The sequence below is a fragment of the Scardinius erythrophthalmus genome, assembly GCF_964197995.2.
Source record: "Scardinius erythrophthalmus genome assembly, chromosome: 3".
Taxonomy (NCBI): domain Eukaryota; kingdom Metazoa; phylum Chordata; class Actinopteri; order Cypriniformes; family Leuciscidae; genus Scardinius; species Scardinius erythrophthalmus.
Genome location: NC_138223.1, coordinates 48,204,630 through 48,228,999, shown reverse-complemented (window position 1 = coordinate 48,228,999; position 24,370 = coordinate 48,204,630). Strand labels below are relative to the sequence as shown.

Here is a 24,370-nt window from a genome sequence, read left to right as displayed (position 1 = left end):
GAGGAAATAAGTAGCCTTGTTCTACCAGACTCTCGTACATTTCATTTGTACAGAGAGTCTGGCCTCTCTCCATTGACAAGCGTTAACTTCCTTGTAGGGCGCGGGTTCTGTGTTGAAGTTTAAAACTATTGGATCTGCCCAGAGTCACTCAGGATCTGCCATAACCAATCGCTAACCTTTGGTCGTGACGTAACCCTACAACTCAAACTAACGCACGACCTCAACATCATCGTCCTCAGCCACTCCCTCTGTTCGCTGATTGGGCCGCCAAAAATTTGGCCGGAGAAAACCAAAGAATACACCACAATCCCAGACGTAGTACTGAAGGGAAATAAAATTGAGAGAAGGTACGCAGGAGGGCGGAGCCAGGTTAGGAAATAAGAGTCTGAAGCACTAAACCTGCACACGGTGAACAGGATGATTTAATGTTAATAAAATTCTCTGTAATTAATTTAATTTAATATCTCAGAATGTGAATGTCTTGTTTGTAAATTCACCATTGTAACACCATAAAATATCACTGAAGTCTGAACCACCGCTGCTCTTCCCTGAATGTCCAAATCAGAAAACGGTGCAATTATGCGAGTCTGAGGGGATAGAGATGCGGAGGCATATCCATAGCTGGAGACTTTTCCTTCCGTTACTAAAAGAAAATAGCCAATCACAATCAAGCATGTCACTTTCAGCAGTAAGTGCTGAGAAAAACTGCATGGCAGAGGAGGACAGCCTCTCATGGTGTATCAACCAATCATTGCACAGACATAAATTATGTGATAATACTTTAAACTGCTCCCACTGCTAATCTAACTTAGCAATTAACTACCTTAATTATGGAGAGATGAAATATTGAATATTTGATCGCCAACAAATTTAACAAGATTGCATTCTAGCAGAAGCTGCAAATTATAAATGAAGAAAGACCCCACACCTAAGTTTACTACAGGCAGTCAGCTTTAATAAAAGGCCTAACACGGACATTAAAAAAAGAACAGAAGGATGGATTTTTTTTTCTTCAGGTGATAGGCAAGGTGAGTGAAATTATATTTATATTTCCTTGCTGCAAGTTTCATTTTAGTTTTTTATATTTTATGTCTAAAAGTGATTCAAAAAGACATTTAAAGCATTTAATAATATTTCAAAAATGTTTTGGGAGAGGATCCCAAGACCGCTATTATTACTGTGCTTCCTCTATTTTAGAAATCCCCGAGCGGCCACTGGAGGTGAAACAAATTGACTTACACCAACTGATCTAGCACAGATCTCTCTGCCCTCTTGCATGGCAATCACAACAAAGGCTGTCAGAGAGGCATCGGCATCTCTGCCTCGTACATCACCCTGGAATAAAGCACACATAAACAGACTATATCACAAAACAATCATATTTCGTGTGTTTTAATAATTCAATAACAATTTGAGTGACAATTGAGCATTATTTTTTTTTATTATTATTATTTTTTTTTATGCGAACAAGCAGAATCACTGAAGGAGAAAATCACTCATTTTAAATCACCATTATGATAATCAGTGTTTGCTTTAGTTGGGCTATTGACCCTTAAAGGTGCTGTATGTAACTTTTTCACTCTACTAAAGCATAAAAATACCATAATATGTTTGCATATATTGAGGAGACATGCAAAGTTCACATACTCGTTTCTCTGAAAAACACTTCTACATCCAGTTATCTTACTTTGAAATGTGCGTTTCCAGGCTGGAATGTTTGTTTTTGTTATGGTCTGTTATTCTGCACATTTCTAATTTGCCAATTTTCATTGTCCATTGCGCTCGTTCCTGTTGTGTGTGCTCAGACTGGCAACCCATGTGAGCGCCGTCTAGTCTGAGGAGCAGGGTGCGGGAGAAACAGCGATCTCTGATATTTTGAATTGGACTGCAGAACCTGTGTTGTCGATCACTAGCGCACAAACGCAAGGCAACACTGTGTGCATGTAATACTCATTAGAGCTGTCAAAATTGCTCAAAAATGACATTCGAATATTCCCTCTAAAAAAAAACAGCCTATATTCGAACTATTCGAACATCTGGTTGCGCATTTTGTCAATGACGCGCATTACATCAATAACAGGACAAATTAATACAAAGAGACATAACTACTTGTATGTAGTTTATTTAAATTTAGTTTAAACATATTTGACAACGTATTACCTACACAAAAACAAGTAAATCAACTAATGGCCAAGACCGCAGACCTCACTCTCGCTCGCTCACTCGCACTCGCAGGCACTTTTTCTCTCTCTCGCCCTCACCCTCATGCTGCGTTCACACAAAACGCGAATAGAGCGTCTGGCGCGAGTGATTTCAATGTTAAGTCAATGTAAAGACGCGTTTACGCGCGTCTGGAGGTCTTGTGGCTTGGTTTTTCCAAATTCGAATATTAATTTTCACCTTCGAAATTCTGTTTTTTAAAACTATTCCAATATATATTCGACAGCCCTAATACTCATGGGAGTTGTAGCGTCGTAGTGTCACACTTATTTCAGATGCCTTTTGAAAAGACTACAATTATTCAACCTGCCAAAGTGGCTAGTTGGAGTGACTATGTTACCCGCCACGAGCAAAATCCACATTTGGCGGGTTGGCGGGTGTCAAAACCCGCATTTGGCAGGTTGGCGGGTGTTAATGTCAAGCCCTGGATGTATGACAGAAATAAAGTCAAACTGGTAAAATAATAAGTGCAATAATGGCTCGAAGTCAGTAGTTCTTGTGTTTCTCTTTCCTTCAGTGAATCTGCTTGTTATCATCAGGTGTCACCACTAATGGCCAATCATCACTTAATTATCTCATTAACTTCAACACTGCTTCAGTGTTAATTTTAACTGCTCTGAGCAGTGTTCATTTAACACTGGGGTTTTTACTGTGTACTGCACTCGCTCGCGTCCTATTCGCTTTGGACGCGCGAATGGATTCAAATGTTCAAGCGTCGAACTAGACGCGATACACGCAAATTTGACGCTCTATTCGCGTTTGGTGTGAACGCAGCATAATGAACAGGCTCCGATGTCAAGATTGCGATGCCGGGGTGTGTGTGTGTGTGTGTGTGTGTGCGTGCGCCTGTGCGAGAGAGAGAGAGAGAGAGAGAGAGAGAGAGAGAGAGAGAGAGAGAGAGAGAGAGAGAGAGAGAGAGAGAGAGAGAGAGAGAGAGAGAGAGAGAGAGAGAGGAGGAGGAGGAGGAGGAGGAGGAGGAGGAGGAGGAGGAGGAGGAGGGGGGGGGGCACGGGCGCGATCGAACAGTGGAAACATAAAAATAAATACTCCGTCATTTTATTCATACAGGACATCATTAAAACTGCAAAGTGTTGTAAGAGTAATGTACTTAAACTATTTATTGATAACTGATATGCTAATTTAGCTCGCTAGCTTTACTTACAGTATGCTTATTAATCTTCGAGGCATTTAGCTGTGAGTGAGGTCTCCCACAATGCTTAAATCCATTGTCGGCATCTTTCCGCTTGGGTCTTGGGCTTTGGAAAGGCACAAAAAAACAACCCCTCCCTCTAAAATTTTGGGGTACCTGGTGTCAGACTTGTAGGTGCCATAGGCGCATCGTTTCACCATCTGGCTGAAATCGCAATGTTTGACGGCAGGGTTGCCAGGTGCCAGCGAGGTTTTCCAGCCCAAAACCTTGTCAAAAACCGCCCAATTTTTTGTGTAGCTTGTTTCTCGTTTAAACACATTAAAATCATTAACAAGCTTTAAAATGACCCATTTTTCGACTTAACCTATCCAATTTTAGAAACAATATTCAATCAAATGAACGCAAAAGTAGGCTACTGACCTCAATCAGACTATTCTACTAAACTACAAGCTTATGTTAATAATGCGATCATCTCTAATCGATGAGTCTCTTTATTGTCAATAAAAGTCACTTGGAAAAAAAGCATTCAGTAACATAAAAACAGTGGATATATGGACTTAAAAATAACCCACTTTAACATTTCAGTTATTTCAAATGGCAACATAAAACATGCATATTAGGGCTTGGAGAAAAAAAAAAGATTTTTTTTTTTTTAGTGATTTTAAAATCGATTTTTTTTTATTACAGATATTAATTCAAATTAAATTGCTTTTTTTTTCCCTTGCTTATAGATGAGGTTGACCGAAGTTATAGCCACTTTCGTTTCAACAGGATGAAATGTGTCGTATGAGCTGCACCATTCTTTAAGAGTCTGTAATCTCGATTCAAACACTCACGCGTTCTTCTTCCATTTCGTCTGTCTATTAAACCTTTGACAAAATCATATCGCAACATTCAAATCTGTGTTGACGTGCGTGCGTCACTTTAAGGTATGGGAGGGAGTGTTGTGAGGTTAGGGGGCACGTCAGCCAGAGTTGTAGTGTGTGTGTGTGTGCGTGTGTGAGTGAGTGAGACTGCTACCTGCTGAACATTGGGTCGCAGGAATAAGGATCTGAAGTGCCGGTGTTTCGGGAACAAAAACCCGCCGAACTGATCCGAAACCAGCCCAACTTTTATCCACCCGCCCAAACCCATTTTTGCCCGCAAAATAGATTGCTAAACCGCCCAATCTGGCAACCCTGTTTGACGGAGGTCCTTCTCCTTAGTTACAGTTGCTGAGCTAGGATTGGACGAGGACCGTTCGAGGGCGGGGTTTTGCGAACGGTCAATTACTAAGACAATTCAGATCATAATTTATTCATACCGCAATGCATGATGGGAGCCATGATTTTTGATTGGTGACACCCAAAATGCACTGCAACATGCTTTATTATTGTCACAATTGTTGAGAATCACAGGCTGATTCTTGATGTCATTGTGTCCAAATAAAATACTTCTTCAAAGTCTTTTGATCAGAACAACTTTTAACTCTCTGGGCTTTTTCGTTTAGGGGTCACATTTGGCTTCTTCTCGGTCTAAAAAGACAGAAGCCTTAAAAATCTAACTTTTTTTTTTTTTTCTCAGGAAAACCAATGTTAACATCAATAATATTTTTGGATTATTACTTAAAAATTTGAAAGGTTTCTATGGAACTATGCAATATTTATAAAAAACTTATGAGCTTTTTTTTTATTTATTTATTTTTTGATAAATGCAATATTTCACATTAAAATAGAGTGCAGGCCTTTAAAATCCTTTTTTTTTTAAGTGAGAAAAGCGCCATCCATTGGTGTTAAAAAAAGAAAAACGTGTTCAATGTCGTGTAACCGCCTATGTACTGTAGCTCTCTATATAAATATTGTAGAGAGGCTTTTTGATTCCCATTCGGAAAGAAAAAATCTACTTACTAAGCAACCACTGAATGGAACAACACAAAATAGATATCATCTTAAAGCTTAGAATCTCAGCTTTGTAAAGCATCTAACCACTTCAATCAACTCTGAACGAGAGCTGACTAGTCACTCTAAACCGATATTAGAATTAACAGAATTAACGTGTTCATCCTAGATATTTTATATGTATAACCATTGAAGAAATATGTAAACCTGAATGTAATTTCTCTTTTCTACGATTGTTCTTCTCTGTGATATGTTTTTGTATTCTTGTAAACCTTAAAGGAATAATGTTTCAGATGTGCACCCTGTTGCAATCATAGATATGCCATGTGGATCTTTTTAAAAGTCCAATTTTCATTCCCATTTGTAAATGTACATCACATTTTGGGTAAATCTTATTCCTAGATTGTTAGTTGAACTCTTAATGCTTAGTTTACAGAATAAGAAGTAATTTCTATGCCGTAGCTTTTAAACATACCAAATGTGGTCTTGAATTGAACCTCCATATACCCGTAGGAAAGATATGGATACCAAATTATGATAAAATGCATTTTACTGCAGTTATAATTGTTTAAAGTAGAAATGGCATGATCCTAAGACTGTCATAAAACATGCAAATCGAACTCCTAAGTGAGACAAAGGAAATTTCTCCCGCCTGGAATTTCGCGTTCCAATTGGCCCAAGCGCCAGGGAGGAGTAAAATTTCTGTACCCTAGAAAAGCGGTTACACTCCGCGTTCAGTTCAGTTCTGTATTTTCTTTCGTCTTGTTTTGTTTCTTTCTTTCACGAACCCTCTTCGTCAGCGAGAAGATCCATATGGCTCCCTTTTAAGGGAGCATTCGTTCTCTGTTTTCTCTTTTATTTTCTTAAGTCTTTTCTTTATTTCCGTCTTTGTTTAGACTCTACCATTCGTTCAGTGAAGCTTCAACTTTAAAGAGACTTGAATCTCCCGCGGCGCGCGCTCCTCATCCTCAAGGACGTGCACGAGCACTGAAAGAATTCCTGGCTCCATGGCTCCTAGAGATTCATCAACTCCGTTTTATTTTCTTTACTAAGTTTTATTTTCATATTCGTTCTCCCTCCACAAAGGGAGATGAACTCTGAATCATGCTTCTGGCAACTTCATGTTCGGTGAACCTTTAAACTTCACGCGAGTCGGGCTCACCCAAAAGACACGAGGAAACACGCCCCGCTCTAAAAGAGCTCTTCTTCAGCAAATACAAAGAGAACCATACGCAAGTAATTATTTTTGATTTGATTGATGTGATTTCTTGTTGTCTCTCAAGGTTACTGCCTGTGATTTTGCCTAACTGTGATCTTTCTTTGATCGCACATGTTTAGTTTTAGTTTCACTTTCTCTCATCTCTCTCATTGTCAGAACTCTCTTTCATCCTCTCCCTCATTTTCGTTATTCGTTTATTCTTGTTTTTTGTTTACGTGTCCTGTACATACACATTTTCTCGTGTAAACTGTACACTGTTAACCCTTGCTGTAAAAAAAGGCCAAATTCTGACAAGATCATACCATTTTCCATTAAAACAGTAATATACCGTAGAAAACAAAAGTAGCATACAGGAATATACTGTGAATTAACAGTGCTCAAAGTCGACACTCAGAGGCTGTTTTCCCAATCATACAATATTATCATACCCTATACCCTCATTGACTATTCCCTAGTTCACTAATAAAGTCCACTTGAATGAAAAGTGAGTGAATTGAGACACTGATGAACACCTGACAAGCAGAATCACTGAAGGACAGAGAAAGAAGAACAGAAAAAAGAGAAACACAAAAACTACAACTGACTTCCAGGAACACTGAGTGTGAAACCAGTTTACAAACCAGTTTACGATTATTTCTTTCATACATGTACAAAAGTTCTTGTTGAGAATTAACAGAGATTTAGTTAATAATAAAGTTTGTTGTCACCATGATGGAGATCAGTATTTGCTTTAGTTGGTCACTTGTCCCTTGACTTCTTACATTCATCTCTCTCTGACTGCTGTAACAGTGAGTTTATAAAACACATTTGTTATGGCAAGAAAAAGTCAAGAGAAAGATGATCAAATGTTTTTATTCTTTTGTGATGATATCACAATCATTTTGGACATCTTGGTCTGATTTTCAGATTTTTCCTGTTTATATTAATTTAAATTATGGCTATTTCATATTTAGCATATATCTGTGAATCTATAAAATGAAATCAATTTTTCTGTAATCAGGTCTTCTGAAAAATATTATTATCATATAGTGCATTCAATTTTATTTTAATCCTGCTTGGCTCAGACACACACAGACATCAACAATCAGCACATGAATCTCAACAATGGTGAAAAGTTTCATGTCGCAATGCATGCTGGGTTCCAGGATAATATAAAACTCCCAGCATGCACTGCTGCATGAATAATAATAATAATAAAAAAGAAATACTGCCACCATTGTTGAGATGAATGTGCTAAGTTGTGATATCTCAGTGTTTCTCAAACACAGTGTAGCTCGGTTGTTTTGGTTAATGCATAATGTGTTAAAAAATGAGTCATAGTAATTTATTGCTGTAGTTTCACAGTAGTGCTAATGTAACACTTTTGATTGAGGATTAAACTCTGATTGAGTAAGAATTAATTCATTAGTGAATGAACAGGCAATATGATGATTTTGTCATCAAAATCATTACAACCGCAATCATTCATAAACTGTGTGTGTGCACAAGTGTGACTTGCACAAAAACAGCTCAAGCAGCAAAAGAAAAATATATGTTTTAGCATCTGCATCCCAACTAAAGCAAACACCGATCTCTATAATGGTAACTTCAAACCAAACATTTTCAATTAAACATCTCAATAACAACTTCTGTATGACAGAAATAAAGTCATACTGGTTAATAATAAGTGTAATAATGTGTAATGGCTGGAAGTCAGTTGTAGTTCTTGTGTTTCTCTATTTTATGTTCTAACAGCAGGTGTTCATCACTAATGCTCAACAATCACTTACATATTCCCTTAATTATCTCACTGCAACACTGTCTCAATGTTACTTTTACTCTTTGTAGTGTGGATTTCCCTGTGGGGTTGAAAGGGTTAACAGTGTAAGATAAAAAGACACACCCACAAAATGTATTTTAACAGTAATAAACTGTAAGTTATAAAACAGGTATATACTGGCGACACTGTTGCCAGTAGTTTACTGTAAAATGTATTTTTTGGGTCACCATTGTGCAGAAGAGTAGAGCCTGTGCTTCAGTCCAGGAGAAGATCTACAACATTGATGATTTGCTGCATGTTGCTTTATTTAACAGGCGGTAACTGTGTAGTTGCTGGTCCAGTGGAAATCTCTTTATTTACAATAGTTTTTTAATGGTCTCAAATGAAAGAAGTTCACAGTAATACTTTGCTCACATTATTAATGCATTATAAATTTTAGTTAATACATTTAAAGGGTTACTTCAGGATTTAGCATTAAGCTTTGTATTAGTAGAAAACCTGTAGTATTTTCGAATTACCATGCTTTCCCCCCTCATATCCCCCTGAGAGGAGAGATTTATGTATTTTTTGTCTGGAAAAAATCCTCCGATGACGCAAAATTCGTCATTTTGCGTCATCGGAGGATTTTCTGTCCAGAGGCTAAAGACTACAGCCAGTAGATGGCGTTGTTCCGCATGTTTTCAACCCGCCCATACAGGGTGGGATCTCACTCACAGAATGTACACAGTATCAGCCGTCTTTCTTTGGAAGCTAAGCTAGCATGCTCTTGTTCTGTGGAGAAAGCTGAATAATAGGAGAAAGCTGAGTAAGTAGGGGTTACCATCTTCCTTTTCCCGGACTTGTCCGGCGGGCGAGACTGTTAAAAATGTCCGGGATTCGGCTTTTGCGTTCTGCGGTCGCCATTCATTGTTTACATGCACACCTCTCGTTTCAATCTAACTGAATTAATTCCGATCGGTGAATCTGACTGTAGTGTTTACATGAACGCTAAACATGTGATCGGTTGATGTGCGTTTTAACATTGCTAAGAAAATTCCCGCTCCTCCGTGAGAGATACGAGACCCGGCGCGTCTCAGTAATGAAGCCACCGGCCTCGCGCCGTTCTCCCGCGGCCGTCAGCCTCGTCCTGCTCGCCACAGTAAACATGATGAATGGCGACTGTAGAACGCAAAAGCCGAATCCCGGACATTTTGGGTCTCTAAATCCCTGGCAAACTCATCACTTACATAGGCTAGCCTTGTTGTTTTCAACTGTGCTCTCTAACCGGTAGGCGTGGCCTTCTAAGGCAGCGAAGCAAGTGCATTCTGGGAGTTGTTGTCTTTCATCCACATAAGCCAAAAATACATTTTCTGGCTTTTCTCAGTCTAGAAAGCTCCAAATTCAAAAATTTCTCCACATTTCTTCTACTTAAATGACCTATTTTAAATACACATTCATCTTCCCAGAGGTGAAGTATCCCTTTAAATGACGGTTGGTCAATTTAAGGCAGTCGGTTTCTGCAAGTGTAATTAGTAAACTTGAATTAGAATTTAGTGCATTTTTACAGAAACAAACTAGACTACACTAAAAAACTGTACAATTAACAGTATTTTACTGGCAACAGTGTTGGCAGTATTTTACTGTAAAAAAACCCGGTAAGGTCTAACAGTGTAGTATTTTTGTATTCCTTAGTTAAATGTATTGGTCCAATTATTAAAATTCTATATACTTGGTTGATTCTGTCTGCCTGCTCATAACTAAAGTCAATGAGATGTTTTCGTTCTTAAGCTACAAAGCTGATTTGTTACTTTTAAGTAACCTAATCTTATAAGAACAGGAGAGTTGTTTTTATGGCCAGAAAATAGCTTTCTTTGAATTATAAGAAAGAGATAATTTTTGTTGAGAAAATGTTAAGTGAATCTTACGGCCATTTTGCTGGACAAACGACCGTTTGATAATTACATTCATTTCCATTATCTCATAATCGATCTGAAATGGGTTTATTGATATATGAATGATGAATTAAAATTAGTTGTGATTGATTATTCATATATACAAATCGATCTATTTTCAACGTCGAATAAATTAATGTAACTGTATTATGCAAAATATTAATCATATTCATGATTAATTATTAAAATTCCCTATAAATCATTTGAGCTAATGTTAAATGTACTACTAATGCCAGTGCGGTTACATAATATAAATAAAAATGATATAAACAAAAATATACATAAAAGTTTTAAAAGTAAATGAACTATTAAAGGGGGGGGGGGGTACAATGGTGTTTCATGTATTCAGAGTTGTTTACAGTGTTAAAGAGATGGATTCTCATGCTTAACATGGCCAAAGTTTTTTAAAAATATTTTGGACGAATAACGGAGAATTTCTGTGCCGAAAATCTTACTTCCGGGTTGGTACAAGTTTCGGCTGGTTTTTTTTCGTCCGTGGATCTAATGACGTAGATCAGAGTGGAACTCCTTATATGAGCATTTCTCCCGGAAAAGCGCGGCCGCGCACACGTCGACCAGAGGAGAGCGAGACCGCGCACATTAACGCGCTTCAACAGGAAATCATCGGCAGCGCTGCATAGTGTCTCCAAAGTATGTTTTTGGTGAGGGAAAGCTTACCAAAGAACCCAGCGTTAGGAACAGTGGATGCAGAAACGAGTTGTGTAGACTGTTTGTTCCCTGCTTTTCGACGATGAATGTTTTATAAACAAAGCCCAGATCAACGGATTCTCTCTATGGCTCTGGCTTCGCCCACACGGCCCGCCTCCAGACGCTCGTTTTTTTCCGGAAAGACTCGGTACAGCCTATCTTTCTTTTATAAATTTAATAAAACTAAAGACTTTTCGGAGATATGAAGGATGCAATATTACTCTATAGGTACTCAAGATTAACAGGAGATTGAGTGAAAATGAGCATTTCACCCCCCCTTTAAGCCAGAATTTCGATAAAGGCGGGCATACACTGTGCGATTTTCGTCCGATTTTGAGCCGAATTCTGACTCGTGCGACTCTTTTTCGGGTCGGGCCGATTTTCAGCTTTGTCATGCGTCGTTTGTCGTGCAGTGTTCGTGCAGTGTACAGGGGGAAACGAGAGGCGATTACCGGCAATCGGATGGTCGGATGAATTTCAGGCATGTTTGAAATTTTGGTCGCTCCTCGTGACTATATCGCACAGTTGAAGCAGAGCTACGAACCGATTGCCCTAAACTCAGTGTTTTTTCCCTCACTGCGCCTGCGTGAAAACAGTTTCATCTGCAGCAAAAAAAAAAAAAAAAAAAAAAAAAAAAAAAAAAACCTAACCCTAACGAAAAAAGGGAGATCTTTAAGTTCTGTAGTTCAAAGCTATTACTGTTGCTTACCTCCAGTTCGTGTTGCAAAATGGATTAACCATTACCCACTTCTTCCAAGCCACCTGCGAAGTAGCCTACACTTTGCCTCTTTTATTATTAAAAAAATGTTTGGAAATAAAGTGTTCGGACATATTATAGACTGTTAATAATTAATTATATGTATAATTCATTGTAATCGACCTAAATGTTTTAGACAATTTTTAATGAGGAGAAGTAAAGCTTCTATGTAGGCTAATATTTTATTATCCTCACAGCGCGTTAGTTATGCGGTGATGCGCTATGAAATTGTTGCGTGGCTATGTAATTATAATAGCCTATCAGTTTAATAATAAAAGTACCCTTCCCTAATAATAATAATAATAATAATAATACAAGCCTACTAATAATTTAATATATAAATTGGAAATGCTAAATCTTCTTGATATTGATAGCTGATGCTTGTTTTGACAATATCTCTGGATAGGCTAAATGATATCGTCCATAGGCGCAACCCGGCACGAGGATTTATCGCGCTGATTCGCGCATATTTCACACGTATAGTGTGAGCAGTCAAGTTGCAGCTCGACGTTCGGACCGTACAGTGTGAGCACATAAATCCTGAGCTTTGGCTTTACATCGCATGCGATCTACTCGTTCAGTGTGAGTAGGTTCCTTGCTGAAATCGCACAGACATCGCACAGTGTATGCTCGCCTTAAGTGAACTTTTGTGCAACACGCACGATTATAATTAAAATTGGCTTATATCCAATGTACACACAAACTGCTGTAAAATTAAATGAATAAATGGGCCTAATACTATAAATAAAATTTATATAAACAAAAATATAAAAAAATAAATATACATTAACCTTTTAAAAGTAAATGAACTATTAGGCCACAATTCTTATAACTGAACTTTTGTGCAGCGCGCAGGATTAAAATTAAAATTGGCTTGTATCAATTGTTTGAATATTACGCTATATTTAATTTACACTTTGTTAAAAGTTACCGTATTCAATTTGCTAACCTTTTGCTTTCTTCCAGCGTGTTCACGTAGCAGACTTTCATGTTTTTGAGAGATCTGTCTTTTTAGATTCCAAAATGAATCTTTACTGACTGAAACGATGTCTCCACATTCATTTTCTTGTACCACATTATCATTGTTAGTTAGTTTTATATTAATAGTACACCTGTATGACTTCTCATTTTCCTTTTTGAAGTACTTTTTGAACTCCATTATTGAGCCGAGTTTTGACTGAAAATAGTCTACTGTTGATGACTGTGCAAGACAGATGGATTCGGGGTCAGGCTTGACTGAGCTCATGCTTCAGACTCGTGGTGTGAGCGGAGCGAAATTGGAGCGGGAAATAGGGCGACGCTCCGTCCTTTCAAAAATGCCGCTCTGCGCTCTGTCCAAGATCCGCCCGCTCGCGCTCCCCGCTCGCTCCCGCTCCACTCCGCTCACATGCTCTGCAGTGAAAGTATTGCTGAGTTATTTACTGATAAATAAATAGAATTTCTTTTTTTCCTAATCTATAAAATAATGTACTGCAATGCGTCAAAAACATCATACAGCTCATGAAACATTCACAGATGATTGAAAATGGCACTTTTTTTACAGCATATTATCACAATTAAAATGAGCCCCAAATTAACATAATCTATTGCTTTTATGACAAGATATTGTTCATGGAGAAACAATTGCCCATGAGGGGGTGTCAAAGACTGTACAAAAAGGCTATCTCTGTTCCAAATGCTGTAACTTTTGATTCCTTAATAATTATTTCCTTATTTCCTTCCTGAGTTATTCCATGACAAATAAGATATATATATATATATATATATATATATATATATATATATATATATATATATATATATATATATATATATAGTCTTTTATCAGCAGTTTCTCAGCAGGATAATGTCCAAATGTAATCCCAAAAAAATAAAAAGTGTTCTTTCAAACGATACCTACCTTTTGACTCTCCTTGCTATAGTTTTGGAGTTATGATTATATAGTTTGTATATAGTTTGGAGCAAAATTAGCTGTTGCAGTCTTACCAGTTAATTCCTGTGTGTGTATGTGTGTGTGTGTGTGTGTGTGTGGGGGGGGGGGGGGACTTTTTTCTGCACAGTGGCTGATTTGTAGTTTGTACCACCAAAAGTTTCTCTGAGTTTTCGTATTTTTTTGCATTTCCAATTCATTTCCTATAGCGGTCATTTTAGACCGTGAAGGAGCCAAGTGTGACTATTTTTTTTATACGACCCTTTAACATATCCGAATCATGTCCATGATTTTTTTTGTGTTCACATAGCTAATACAACAAAAGTCACCAAGTGTCATCCCATTCCGCTGAAGCAAAAAGTGAAGTAAACGTTTTCGGTAATTTTAGACCGACGAATCCCAGAGGGGAAGAAATATTTTGGATTATATTGAAAATGCTGATAATAGTATACTGTACAATCACAGGTTGCTGTAATCAACAAGGTAAACCTAATTCTCTAAATGAGTTCAGTGATTCAGGTCAAATGATGATTATGTTAAAATATAACCAACACCACCTGATAAACGTTTCTCTTTGTTCATCTAGCTGTTATAACTCAGTTACATCAGGCAAACTAAATCTAAAGTTTAACATGTAAAGGTCAACTGGCCAACTAAATCAATTTTTCTCCTTCAGTGATTCTGCTTGTTAACATCAGGTGTCTTCAATAATGGTCAATCATCACTCAATCAATCACTTAATTAGCTCATTAACTTTAACACTCTTGAGTGTTAATTTAGCACTCATATTTGTCCGGAGCCATATAAACTCCCAGGAGAGTTCATTTAACACTGGAGTTTTAGCTGATTTCACTAATTAGTTCTCTCTCCTGCTGAATTAACAAATCCAGGTGATTGGAACAAAACACTGAGGAGGACTTTTACTTTCTGAACCTGGACTTTACACCTTTGGGATTTTGTTTGGCAGCCATAGCTGACAGTCATTGTAAAAAATAAAATCTTAAAAAAACAATCAGTGTTAGTTCACTATAGTGAGTATTTCATGTGTTATACTTATAACCACAGAGAAATAAATACCTGGTTCTGGATTCATCATTCTTTTCTAAACACAGGTGAACACAAACTGACCACATTCAACTTACCACCATCTCTCCACGAGTTACAAGTGAATCCTCTTTAAAGGAGCCGCCTGCCAGTTGTTTGTTGAGAACCAGCCACTTGAGGGCGCTGCAGAGCACATTTTCATCTATAGCAATTAAGTTATTGGCCATGGTGAAGACTTTAGCCACATATGCAGTCAGCCTTAAAAACAGACAAACAAAAATATATCAATAAATCAAATTAATTATAAGTTCTAATTATTTTTACTACTATAACAATGTTAAACAATACAATATGTAAGACTTTACCATGTGTTGCTCAGCCTGTCTATCGAGGCAGTGTAGGATCCATCTGATTTACGGTAACCCAGCTGCCGTTGATAACCTTCATACAAACAAGATAAAGAAAAAAATATATATATATTACATATATTTTCCGCATTTTTCATGAAAGCATCTTTGAGTGTGCTTTTGATTTTATTTCATTTTCTTTAGGAGTGAATTCAGGTTGATTGGGACACATTTTCCTAGTCATCTTAATGGCAAAATGTGTCCCAATCAACCTGAATTGACCTTATATTTGTCCTGCTGACCTGTGTTGATCCGGTTAATGGCTTCACTACGGCGGTCTATTCCAACAGTCTCCCACTGATTGGTGCTGTCCAGATAATGAGTGGCAGTGACAGGCAGAGTCATAGTGATCATGTTCTGCTCTCCATTACCACCGGGCTGGACAATAAGGCGACCCATGAAGTCTCCACTGATGGCCTGCTCGACTGTCTGAGAGATCTCTTCACCTGGAAGGAGGAAAGAGCAGGATGAGAATTCAGTTTTTTATTATTTGTGTCAGGATGGAATAAATTCACACGCGATGACTCTCTCTCACACTAATGCATTCATTTATATGTAATCTTTACTATATCTGATTTAGAACGAGCAGAAATCTGTGATAAACATAATGACCCACAAAGACAAAAGAACTGATAAAAATAAGATGTTATGTAGGAGCGTCATATGCACTGATCAGAGGTGGGTAATCCAGGGGCCAAAGAGTAAAGTCCTGCCATATGTTTATTCCACCCATAAACTCAGTCATCTGATTTCACTAATTAGTTCTCTCTCCTGCTGAATTAGCAAATCCAGGTGATTGGAACAAAATACTGAGGAGGACTTTTACTTTCTGAACCTGGACTTTACACCTCTGCATAGCAATGCCACATGTCAGCCAAGAGCAAAGAAATAAACCAGGACTGGACCTTATCGTAGCCAAAATAATCTGTGTACAGTGTTGTGTGTAACGCAACTACTTTTTCGGGTAAAAAGTAGTGTAACGCGTTACTACTAAAAATTTGGTAACGAAACGTAGTTCCTTTTTCAAATCGGCGCAACGTTACTTTTCCCATGGATATATTTGACAGCGACACTGCCTCAGCTGCGCGCTTGAGAGAAGAGAACTGTTGAGAACTGAAGAAAACGATTTAGTTTCATATTTATGTTTAAATTAAATAAAATAACAATTTTGTGTGGAGACATGATTTTGACCACTTTATTAAGTTTGTTTTTGTAGAAAACCTGTATTTAAAGTGAATTTCGTTTTGTATTAATTGTATCTTAATTGTAATCAATGTTTTATCAATCAATTGCCTGAATTTAATAAGAAGTAAATTAAAGAAAACTATTTAGTTTCATATTTATGTTTAAATAAAATAAATAAATAAATAATTTAATCTATGTTGATTATATGAAAAGTGAAAAGCATGAGTAAGATCATAATTTTGTGCAATATATCGGGAGATAAATGGAGTGGGCAGACATAATTTAGACTACTTTATTAAGTTTGTTTTTGTAGAAAGACTTTCTTTAAAACGAATTTCGTTGTGTATTAATTGTATCTTAATTTTAATCAATGTTTTACCAACCAATTAATCGCCTGAATTTAATAAATAAGTAAATATGGCATGCGAAATAATCATGACGGCACCAGCGCGTGAACTGGAGCTGGTCTCCATACTGTAAATGAACCGAAACTCAGATAAGCTATACTTGTCTCACAGACCTGAGACATATATAGAAAGCTTGAATATGTGTACTTTTAAACAAAATATTTTTTTTTTCTCTCAAAATCTCTTTTTTTTCTCCTACTCCCTTAAAGTGAGTCGTATGTCTGAAAACTAAGCTTATGTGTTCTATATCATTTTGTCCTATGCTATCAAGACGCGATTAGCACCGGTGTTAGAGAGCAGGAGCGCTTTATTGGCTGTTGCTGAAATTTAAAGTTCGGTGGATAGGAGGAGCGGAGCGGAGAGAAGTGGTGCGGGCGCGCTGCTCATCGCGGAGTGTCGCACTCTACCCCATGATGCAGAGCCGGCTGAGAATAAAAGTTGCCGCACACAGCAGCGTCAATGAGAAGGACTTTTTTCTTTCGAAATTGATACTATTTTTTATAATAAAGAGCACAAAAAAATTACCTGTTATGTCCTCCATTGTATAACTTTATGTCTACATATTTAGGAACAGATATTGGGTTCTGCCCAAAGTCAAGCAACATAAAAGTAACGTAATAGTAACGAGTAACGTAAAAAGTCACTTTCCAAATGGGGTAACTAAGTAAAGTAACGGATTACTTTTTTTAAAAAGTAACGAGTAACGAGCAAACACTACTTTTAAAAGTAACTTCCCCAACACTGTCTGTGTATATTAAATATGGAGTAATTTCAGCCACAGCCTCAGATGAAATCAACTGAACAGCATTACCAGCTTCACTTATTACTAACCAGACTGACTTTATTTCTGTCAGACGTCTACAAAAGTTTTTATTGAGAATTAACAGAGGTTTAACTCTAATGTGTTTCATTTGAAGTCACCATAAGAGTGATTAGTGTTTCCATTAGTTGGGCTCTTGTTGTGACAGTGTGAAACACATATGCTGCAGCAAAGAAAGCTAAAGTGAAATGAGATCAGATGATCATGGTTACCTGTTGATGGTTTTATAATCATCATGAAATAAACAGATTCACTGAGGTTTTTTTAATCTAACAAATATAATGTTCCATTAATATTTTCACATCACAAACCTGTGTTACTGCAGAATGAAATTCAGCAATATAACAATCGGTTTAAATCTTCTAACAAACATGAAATTTAAAAATTAGCCTTTGCTGACGCACACAGATATCAACAATCAGCGTATGAATCTCATCAATGGTGACAATCACAAATATTTAGATAAACAGATTAATTCAGATTAAATCACTGAAAAGCTACTAATTCACAACAAAACCAACAGCAAAAAATAAAAGCAAATATTTAGAATCAAACAAAATTATAGGTCAATTCATCTGCATAATTTATTCATGTTGCAATGCATGCTGGGAGTTTTGTACTATGCTGGTACCCAGCATGCATTGCAGCAAAGTACTTTTGATTGTCACCATTGTTGAGATTCATACGCTGATTGTTGATGTCTGTGTGTGTCATAGTAAACTGGCTTTTTTGTGCTCATGTTTGTTAAAGTCTTCTAACTTACTGCTATAATATTGCTGAATCTCATACTGCAGTAACACAGGGTTTGTGTTGTGAAAAAATATTAATGTGATAACATAATTGTTAGATTCAGAAGACATCAGTAAATTAGTCTATTTTATGATGATTATAAAACCATCAACAGGTAACCATCATCACTTGATCTCATTTCACTTTAGCTTTCTTTGCTGCTGCAAATGTGTTTCACACTGTCACAACAAGAACCCAACTAATGGAAACACTAATCACTCTTATGGTGACTTTAAATGAAACACATTAGAGTTAAACCTCTGTTAATTCTCAATAAAAACTTCTGTAGACGTCTGACAGAAATAAAGTCAATGAGCTCACTAGGGAATACCAATATGGCGGCGCGGTGGCTTCACTATTTATGACGTCATGAGCTATCCAGTCATTCTATATAGATCAGTGCCAGAGGTGGGTAATCCAGGGCCAAAGAGTAAAAGTCCTGCCATATGTTTATTCCACCCATAAACTCAGTCAGCTGATTTCACTAATTAGTTCTCTCTCCTGCTGAATTAGCAAATCCAGGTGATTGGAACAAAATACTGAGGAGGACTTTTACTTTCTGAACCTGGACTTTACACCTCTGCATAGCAATGCCACATGTCAGCCAAGAGTAAAGAAATAAACCAGAACTGGACCTTATCGTAGCCAAAATAATCTGTGTATATTAAATATGGAGTAATTTCAGCCACAGCCTCAGATGAAATCAACTGAAGAGAAAAGAAGACATTAAATCTGTGAAGATTTATCTTCACAGGTAAGAAAAACAGTTTGATACTATTAATTAAATAGTGAATGCTAAAGACCTATATTTTTGTGAATTGGTGAATATTCAGGTGAATATTTCGCAGCCACGAATTAATAATACCTCAGCACGTTATACTAATGTGTTCCCTCGTTTTATTATATTGTAGCCACGTTGTAATTCGTTAAATCAAAATGAGGGAGGGAATTAGTTTGTCGTTCAATTCGTCGTAACAACGAATTATTTAGATCAGTGGACAGGGCGCATAAGAACAAGCAGAAAGAGAGAGAGCCCCGGCCGCGCGCGCACACTCTCACTGCCTTCAAACATCACGAGCACTGTAGGCTATTGCTCTCTCTCTCCCTCGCGCATATCAACATCATTTGACACAATAGAAAAAGGTCGGTAGACCGATTGTGTTTTATAGATTAGTAGTTTGTTCATATAAAGTGTTTGATTAGCAAGCACATGTTCAGGAAATGCATAATACAAGGTTAATGTAACGGTAAACGGACTCTGCACGAAGCTCTTTTGAAGCTGTCAAATGGTGTCGCTATTGGACACTTAATTGTGATTATTGCTGCTCTGAGGTTTCTTAAAGGCTACTGTTGACTGTTTTATCGTTGTTTTTTGAAGATCTTCAAAAAAACAACGATAAAACAGTCAACAGTAGCCTTTAAGAAACATCAGAGCAGCAATAATCACAATTAAGTGTCCAATAGCGACACCATTTGACAGCTTCAAAAGAAGCAGCAGCTCTTGCCTCGGAGAAAACAACACGGGCATAGCGACAATTTTGCATATAAATTACTACTAATAGGGCTTGAATTACAACCTGTGGGCAGTTTTTCCTACATCCTTTTGTGAACGTCGTTTTACACTTGTATGCTGCTCAGCGGGTCATCTTAAAGGGGCTCTAGGTAACTTTTTAACCTTAACTGAACAGCTTCGGAGTCAGTGGAATGGTTATATTACTTATTTCGGGTTGAATGGTGGTGGTTTCGCACCCCCCTGGTGCCCCAGAGCGGAAAAAACTCACTTGCAACTTTGGGACGCGGGTTGTGTTCCAGGAAGTATCGCGTGATATCAGGTCTCGCGATGTAACGAATTGCTTGACGGCACTGCACACGTAATTACACGCCCCCATTCAAGAACCGGCTAGCTAAGCAAAGGGCAACGAGATTTAGTTATGGCTGAACCTGTAAAAAGAAGCAGAAAGCTAGGAAATCTTTGTCGGAGGACCAACGAAAGAGGAAACGGGAGACTGACCGAGCAATAAGTCAGACTCGAGTAAAGTTAAATATCGGACCGGCTTTTTCAGAATGGTGAGAACTGAGAGAAACAGAAGCCTGCAAAACGGATGCAAACCTTCTTGCTGTTGCACTTGTAAGTATCTTTGGAATAAACTGTTTTTAATATTTAAATTTCAAGTAATTGCGACCTCAGGATGTTTGCTATTGTCTGTAAAGTTTTTTTTTATTATGATCGCTGTCTGTTACGGGCTTACTAGTAACGTTACGCTAGATACTATAACTTTGATGTTAGGCATTGTCATTAGCAAACACGTTTGATTTCTGTAGTTGTGTGGCCGTTCCTCTGTCGGTTTTATTTGTGTAACTTACACTTTTATTTTATGTCACTAAGTCAACGCGTCTGATAATAGGCAATAAACATGTTGCACATATCATGATCGAGCTAGAAAAAACGTTCGGATGTTTTCTTAGACAAGCAAAGGTAAACCATCATTCTACCAGATGAACTTATAGACCTTGCTAATATAACTTTAGACAAATATTATCCTCCGATATATATATATATTTTATGCTCATGCCCACTCTCCCAAAAACAAACAAACACGAAAGCAGTAGTTCGCCTCGTTCATATCGTTCGTTCCCGGTAAAAATACTAGTATGCATGACAACACAATAAAATAAAAAAAATCGCCATCAGTTGGAAAGAAAATATTGCTTTACTTGCCTCGGTAGACATAACTGGCTTTAAAATAGCCGGTTCCTCTGCTCAGCTGGGTTGACAGCTGATCAGCTGGGTTGCTCGTGGCGAGGGGGGTGGGGTGACAACAGTTTGTTTTTACGACAGAGTGTATGAAAGCATTTACTACCAGACACTAGGGGAGCTCGTAGAGAAAAAACACTCAAGAGTTGCCTGGTGCCCCTTTAAAAGTGCCGTCAGAGCTACCAATCTCTGTATAACGGGCGTTGGAGCCCTCTGCTGGTAGGGAATCGTAAGATGGCCGCTCGAACACTTCCAGTGGCTTCACTGCCTAGTGGCAGTTTAGAACATCATGAGCTATCCAGTTATTATATAGATTAGTGGTCATATGCCATAGCTGATTTGTTCATCAATGACGTTATCAGCGACTAGTCGACTCGACTTTCATCACATAAATGTCAACTTTAATAAGTCATTCAACCCCAATTACAAACCAGTCCCAGCATTAAGTACTGAGGAACAATCTTCATACAAGTGCAAAAACTCCCGGAAGAGTAGATGGATGTTGCACATTCATGAAAACATATTTTTCCTCACCAGTAATTGAGATGTAGGTGTTAGCAGGTGTGTCTGGAACCCGATCCTTTAGTGTTTCAGCTCTAATAACTATAGGTGTTTCCCCTGTTCCATTTGGGATGAGAAACAGAGACAAAGAGGAAGATGGAGGAAGAGTAATGAGTTGGTGAAATTGTGTTCGCTTTTGGTGAGTAAGAGTAGGAATAACTACAAAAGTGTAGGAGTTCATTCTGGTCTCTTGATTAACTCGAACTATAATTAAATTTAGAAAAGTATTTTTTTTGTTTATAATTGGCTGAAAGTATAATGTGTGTAATGTTGTATAATGCAAGTATAACACAGTAATGTAATTGTATGGTTCACAGTAAATCTCACCATTCTTAACAGGATTGAGCTCCACGTTTGGTCTGTGTAATGGAATCAGCACACCCTCAGACTGAGAGAGAGAGAGAGAGAGAGAGAGAGAGAGAGAGAGAGAGAGAGAGAGAGAGAGAGAGAGAGAGAGAGAGAGAGAGAGAGAGAGAGAGAGAGAGAGAGAGAGAGAGAGAGAGAGAGATTATCTATTCAAAATATTACAAACATCTATTGATTACATTAATGAATGACCAAATCAAAATTGACAGAAATCCCGTCAGACGTACCACCACCTTCAGGGTCTTTCTCACTCCATCATAAAACTCAGATGATGAAGCTTTCACCTCAATATCATGATGTCCCAGAGTCATGGGAATAATCACATATGAAACCGCTATGCTGGAGTCTTTGTCAATGTTTACTGTTGTTCTGTATTTGCCTTTCTTACTGGCAAAGCTGCAAACATGTTCTGTCTCCATAAACTCCACACGCACCTGTGAAAACAGGAGAGCGAGACACAAATCTCTTCAATATCTAGAGGAAACTTCCTCCAAAATAAATGCATTTCAACTGAACATGAAATGTGTGATGACAGAGGATATTTCTGATATGTCTATGATTTGACTCCTGCAGAAATAGTTATTATGATGAACATGGTTTTAACCCTCTATTGCATAGCGTTGCCATATGGCAACAATTACTTTATCTTAATTTTTTTTTTAAGCTGTGATATAAAATCTATGTTTTTACAGTTAGTTGTGAAAAGGGGGCTTTAACTTATAAGAAAATACAATTTATGAGGTCACATGACCAGGATATCCTTTTTGCCAGTCCTTTTTGCTCATGGACATTGAGATGCAAACATCACTGTCTGGGGCTCCTGAAGATAGCCTTTTATTCAGAATTTTGGAAAATTTTCATCAAATAAAAAAATTAAATCAGTATCTGGGGTAAGTAAACTTTAATTTTTTAACATTAAATTCAGTTTTGATTTTATAAGTTTTTTGTAATATGCTAAAATACATTTGTTGCCATATGGCAACTATATGCAAATATGGAAACGTCCTGGTGCATTCAACCTAATGGAGTCCCATTGACTTACATAGCATGAAACTACTCTGAGACTATGTTTACAAATTTTGCTTATATTTTAAAGGTAAAAACATTAGACCTTCACAAGCTGTTGTGGTGGGGAAAAATAAAAGAGGGCCCCAAAGCTTTGTCCCGCCAGATCCTGTCCGCAGAGACCGCACAGACCACTGGCCCTTGCATGCATCTGAGAAGGGCAGATGCAAAATGCCAGGATGCAAGGGCATTGTAAGAAGCAAGTGCTCCAAGTGTTTAGTTTTCCTCTGCTTCACTGACTTTCACAAGTCATGAAGAGAATTAAATGAAATGAAACAGCAAAAAAAAATGACTAAATGAAATGAAACGAATGAATAGTGTATTTCAGTGAGACAGGTTCCAGGTTCCTGGTTATTATTACCAGACATTTCAGATAACTGTTGAAATTATATAATGTTTTTACTGTATAAATGTTTGTTTAAACATTTCACTAAGTATGAGAGGGATTTGTTGAGTCTTGTTTTAAATAAAATTAGTTTTTTTAATTTTTTTTTATTTTATGGTACTTTCCACGATTGCATATTGTTGCCATATGGCAACAATTTACCAACGACCCCCCTTTAAACTTTTTTTTAGATTTTTTTTATATATATCTGTTATTTAGCTCATGTTAAGTAATAAAAACATGCAAAACATTTTTTACAATGTCTAATTAATAATGCGTGCAATAGAGGGTTAATGTATAACATAAATTAAAAAAAAAATTTAATATCAAATCTGATGTACCCTCTTCAGATTCCTTGGTGTGTAGTTGTGAATAATGGCCTTGATTTCCAGTTGTTCACCGCGCACAGCTGAATAAGGGATCTTGAGGTCAATGAAAAATGGTTTAAAAACGATCAGCTCCTCAGGTTCTGCCACACAGATGCCTTTGAGGAGGAACACAGACACACAGAAGGGTTTAAAGCAGCAGCTCCTGGATGATGATGATGATTTTCAGATCATGTATCCTGTGTTTGCAGCTTCACTTTACCAAGTGTTGGTGACAGACTGACAGCCAAGATCTGCCAGGTAGTAATAGAGTCTTTCAGGAGGATCACTTTATCTCTGACTGGTGCTGGACTGGGATATGAGGAAAATACAAGAAGACTGATGAAGCACTCTTTTAATGGTTGTTTACTATCATACTCTCTCTCTCACACTCACACACACACACACACACACACACACACACACACACACACACACACACACACACACACACACACATACATAATGACATAATTTGCTAAGGGTGTGAACGGCGCTCAACTGACCGGCACTCCTACTCACCAATTCTCACATAGATCAATCTCTTCCCAAATCCAACTCTCAGGGAACTGAGTACGTGACACGATGTCATCAGAGTCTGTATAATAGTCATCATCATCATCTGTTGTAACAGATACAAATGTGACAGAATTTACATTTTAGAGCAAAA

The 24,370-nt window shown here is 37.6% G+C and overlaps 1 protein-coding gene across 1 annotated transcript in view; it reads right to left on the bottom strand.

The window, feature by feature from the left end:
- LOC308688222 (complement C3-like) overlaps nt 1-24,370 on the bottom strand; it is a 76,195-nt gene that overhangs the window by 24,380 nt on the left and 27,445 nt on the right. Inside the window, exons 17-26 of the mRNA XM_081361149.1 lie at nt 24,223-24,322; nt 23,924-24,012; nt 23,677-23,819; nt 22,113-22,319; nt 21,847-21,907; nt 21,493-21,576; nt 15,245-15,448; nt 14,961-15,036; nt 14,694-14,853; nt 1,240-1,335 (exon numbers count right to left, since the gene is read on the bottom strand). Of these exons, the coding sequence (XP_081217275.1) occupies nt 1,240-1,335; nt 14,694-14,853; nt 14,961-15,036; nt 15,245-15,448; nt 21,493-21,576; nt 21,847-21,907; nt 22,113-22,319; nt 23,677-23,819; nt 23,924-24,012; nt 24,223-24,322 (1,220 nt within the window). The remainder of the gene's footprint in view (nt 1-1,239; nt 1,336-14,693; nt 14,854-14,960; nt 15,037-15,244; nt 15,449-21,492; nt 21,577-21,846; nt 21,908-22,112; nt 22,320-23,676; nt 23,820-23,923; nt 24,013-24,222; nt 24,323-24,370) is intronic.